Source organism: Maniola hyperantus, chromosome Z (assembly GCF_902806685.2).
Source record: "Maniola hyperantus chromosome Z, iAphHyp1.2, whole genome shotgun sequence".
NCBI lineage: Eukaryota > Metazoa > Arthropoda > Insecta > Lepidoptera > Nymphalidae > Maniola > Maniola hyperantus.
The window spans coordinates 12,094,115-12,098,579 of NC_048564.1; the positions used below are offsets into that span (position 1 = coordinate 12,094,115).

Below are 4,465 nucleotides of genomic sequence, written 5' to 3' on the forward strand. Positions count from 1 at the left end.
CCTAGAATCATGAAATTCGCAAGTAGGTAGGTCTTATAGCAGATATTAGGGGACAAATCTGAAAACCGTGAATTTGTGGTTACATCACAAGAAAAAAATTAAAATGTGTTCATGAACAAATATTGCTATTTTCGACTTTCAAGGTAAGATTGCTATATCAAGTGGGGTATTATATGAAAGGGCTTTACCCTAAATCCTAAAACCTAAAACAGATTTATTTTTATTTTTAGGCATATTAGTTTTTGATTTATCGTGCAAAATGTCGATAAAATACGATTGTAGTACGGAACCCTCAGTGCGTTAGTCTGACTCGCACTTGGCTGGTTTTTACAGAACTTTCTTCCTGTTTGATCTTACTTTGCTCCTCCAAAGTCTTGAATAAATCATCATTAAACAACTTAAGTGTGAGACTTTTCTAACAGAAGAGAAAAGCGAACAGATATTTTTAAGAGAACAAGACATTTGGCGAACAAGTCTTTTTATAAATGTAAGTCTTTCAGCGAGTAGAAGTTTGTTTGGTTATATTGCGAATAAGTCCTGTTGTTATAATAATCCAAAACCAGTATGGTTCGGAATAATCCAAAACCGTGTGTCTGTTGCTTCATTACACCTAAACTATACCATATAACTATAGGTATATATATAGCCTCAATAGCTCAACCGGTAAAGGAATGGACTGAAAACAGAAAGGTCGACGGTTCAAACCCCGCCCGTTGCACTATTGTCATACCTACTCCTAGCACAAGCCTGACGCTTAGTTGGAGAGGAAAGGGGAATATTAGTCATTTAACATGGCTAATATTCTTTTTAAAAAGAAAAAAAAAGCAAATGATGCCCGATATTCTGTCAATATGGTTAATATAATAATTACTATCTTATTTATCCAATATTTTAGGGAAAAATCTAATTGATTTTCCGGGATAAAAAGTAGCATGCCACTCTCCATGTCTTTATCTGTACCCATGCAAAAAATCACGTCAATCGGTTGCACCATTGCGACGTGATTGAAGGACAAACCAATAAACAAACACACTTTCGCATTTATAGTAAGGGTACTGAATTGATGGAAAGGACTCATGATTCAGCAATGCGGAATACGATTATAAAGAAAAAACAAAACCCAGTCCTAATCTAATAAACTGACTATCGCACTGAAATTCTGATAGGTACAACAACGCGATATCCACCGGGACAGGATACAACTACATTCGGATAGTAATGTTTAACTGAATTAGCTTGTCATAGAGATTTCATACATAGAAGTCGATACATTTACATTTCAATACATACCTCGATTGGACATAGTGCGCAGCCCGCAGCCCGTTGATTGAATTATCTCCAACTATCGGCTGAGCAAACAATTACAGCCGCCAAGCGCTAGTTTGTAATTTTTTGTTTGTTCTGTATATAGGGGTTTGAATATTTCAGCCTGACCTACCTACATAACACCTCCATAATTCAATATCACTTGCTTTTACGGTGAAGGAAAACATCGTGAGGAATCCTGCATGCCTGAGAGTTCTTCATAATGTTCTCAAAGATGTGTGAAGTCTGCCAATGTACATTTGACCAGCGTGACGGACTATGTCTGAACCCTTTTCATTCTGAGAGTATACATTATGTGCTAGTAGTGAGCCGGCTATGCAGGCTGATGCCTGGTACACTCATACAAAGGTCCGCCCACAGCAGAATTTAATTTGGTCGGCCCATTGCGTGGGCGACCTTCCTCGCCCTTTTCACTCTGGGTGGAGTCGCTCTCATGTTGCCAGTATTTGGATGAGGTCATGACACTCAGCAATGAGGATTGCGATGCAGAGAGATTTATCTTACTTTGCGGTACACAATGGCGACATGCAGCACGTGTCGCATGATTGTATATGCGAAGTGTAGCGCGATCGCTTCTTTCAAGTGCACCCCATACGTTTCTAAAGAAAGCAATTAGCATAATTAGGCTGAGATCTTTAAAGCGTACTTTGAGTTTTCTCAGACTTAAGTTTCAATTAAACCGAGGCAGATATAACGCCAGTGATATAACACTGTCTCCTTTTATTATAACATATAACAGGACTTTTACTGATCAATAATCACCCACCCCACCCAAATCGTTGAACGAAAACACGCAAAATAAATGCATCATTCATTTAATTTTTCAAACCAACATTGTAAAATCTAAATCTACGCCATATAAAATTATTATAGCATTTTATCCGCCTACATTTAAATTAATTGGATTCATACTGGAACATGTATTTAAAAAAATATATGGTAAAATTAATAACATGAAACTACAAACACGGGTTATAATTTAATATTTTACGATAAATTAATTTTCAAAGAGCTTCAATAATAATAAATTACTCGCTAAAGCCATGAAAGCACTAAATAATTTTAATTATAATATTTAATGGGGATTCATTGTATTAGGACTTTGAAGATAACGACCACCTGAAATTGTAATTTCACTAGTAACATTTACCTCTCAATTCAAAAGACGTTTAACGCAGTACAAAATAATTACAATCTCTATAGTTAAACAATATAAAATAACAGCTTGTCAAGCTACTGTACACAAGTGTATGTATACATAATAATTATAGCATATATTATTATTATATTAACGATTCTTCGAACTACGTTGGGATGGCAACCTCTCACTGGAAAGAGCAGCGTTGGCAAACCCTTCACTATGTGGACAAATGGCAAATGAGTTGCAAGGAGCCACTAGACTCAGGTGGCACAAGATAGCAGCGTTGAAAGACTCTAGAAGCATGACCGTAGCGTAGACGAATAGCTTGCATCTCAGAATAGGCTAATTTTATTCGAGGGAAAATAGTTCGCACGGGATTTTTGAACGTTGATCTACGCGGATTAAGGCCGCTTTTCCACCAGAGATGTGTTATGCTACGTTGCTATGGATGCGTTTGGTATCATATTCATTGGTGCACATAGCATAGCACTGGTGGAAACGGATTCAACTATGTTTATTATATGGAAGGATGCGTGTTATGGATGCGTGCTATGGATGCCTGCTATGGGCCGTCACGAGTGGTGTAGCTATGTGCAGAGCAGAGTACCTACATTACCACAGCTACATAGCTTAGTATTGGTGGAAACGGTCACATATTTTCGTAGCGTAGATTTCACATCTTCGCAGCATAGCTGCATAGCACATCTCTGGTGGAAAGGCACCCTAGACTTGGGTATTATCCAGTTAAATTATAAAAATATAGTTACAGATAAATTTCAACGATACAAATGATTGTCTCGAATAGTGCTCACGATCTCTGGCTCCCAGCGATCGCCATTAAGCAATAGCTTTTCTTTATTGTAGAGGAGTTCTTCGCGTGTTTCTGTTGAGTATTCAAAATTGGGTCCTTCGACTATCGCATCTACAGGACATGCTTCTTGGCAGTACCCACAGAAGATGCACTTGCTAAGGTCTATGTCATAGCGTGTAGCCCGACGAGATCCATCTTCACGTTCCTGAGCTTCTATGGTAATAGCTTGCGCTGGACAAAATGCTTCGCACAGCTTGCATGCGATGCACCTCTCTTCACCTGTAGGATATCGTCTTAGAGCGTGTTCTCCCCGAAACCGTGGTGACAATGGACCTTTTTCGAATGGGTAATTTATCGTTGCAGGTTCTTTAAAAATGTGTCCCAAGGTCACAGCGAAAGCTGTTACAGAAAAAAATTTAATTTAATTTTGATACAATTATTTTTAATGTCGCACGGCAGTGCGAGCGCTCTCTTCACCACTAAGCTGTCACTGCTCAATAGCTCGATTATAACCTTCTTAGAGTAGGTATATTTTAATTATTTCTAATAAATAGTAAAGTGATATATAAGCTAAATAGTACCTCTTACTATTTCAGTCCAGAAAAGTGTTTGAGCGATTCTGTCAACAAAATCTTTCATTTCCGTTTTAGGTGGAGGGTCAGACACGTAGAAGAAGTTTACTTGGTACTTGGTCCGTGGATTGGAAGCAAATGGTGGTCCTGGAACACATGGGGAAGATGGTGGACAAGGGGCACATGGTGGAAATGGGGGGCATGGTGGAAAAGGGGGGCACGGCGGGCTTGGTTGAACTGACGTGCCACACGGATCGGAACATTTGCGCATCTGATGTCCTATTCCCTTTAAATCACTCTTGACTAGTTTGCCTATTTTTAACATTATTTGTTTATGAAATAAATTCCAATGTTTTGTCGCTACGTTATACGCTATGGCAAAGGCTACGTTTGACGTTAAGTACGTTATGGTTAGGTATTATGGTATTATTGTTTATGGTTGTCACTGATGACAAATATTTATTTTTCCATCACTTACAAAAAGTTTTCACTTTTAGTAGTAATGAGAAAAAGAATAAAGAGTTTTACATGACTAATATTTTTAAATCTTTGCTTTTATTTCACCCCTAGTGCTCAAATTAGTTATAGTACGCGACAGGTTGAGTTGGCAATCGG

General features: G+C 38.1%; 1 protein-coding gene across 1 annotated transcript; it reads right to left on the minus strand.

The window, feature by feature from the left end:
- Window positions 1-2,971: 2,971 nt before the first annotated feature.
- LOC117995586 (NADH-ubiquinone oxidoreductase subunit 8-like) lies at window positions 2,972-4,204 on the minus strand. Its single transcript, XM_034983570.2, has 2 exons — window positions 3,860-4,204; window positions 2,972-3,677 (listed from the first exon to the last, which is right to left on the minus strand). Exons 1-2 carry the CDS (start codon window positions 4,173-4,175, stop codon window positions 3,244-3,246), a joined length of 750 nt encoding a protein of 249 aa, XP_034839461.1. The 5' UTR covers window positions 4,176-4,204; the 3' UTR covers window positions 2,972-3,243.
- Between the last annotated feature and the right edge of the window lie 261 nt (window positions 4,205-4,465).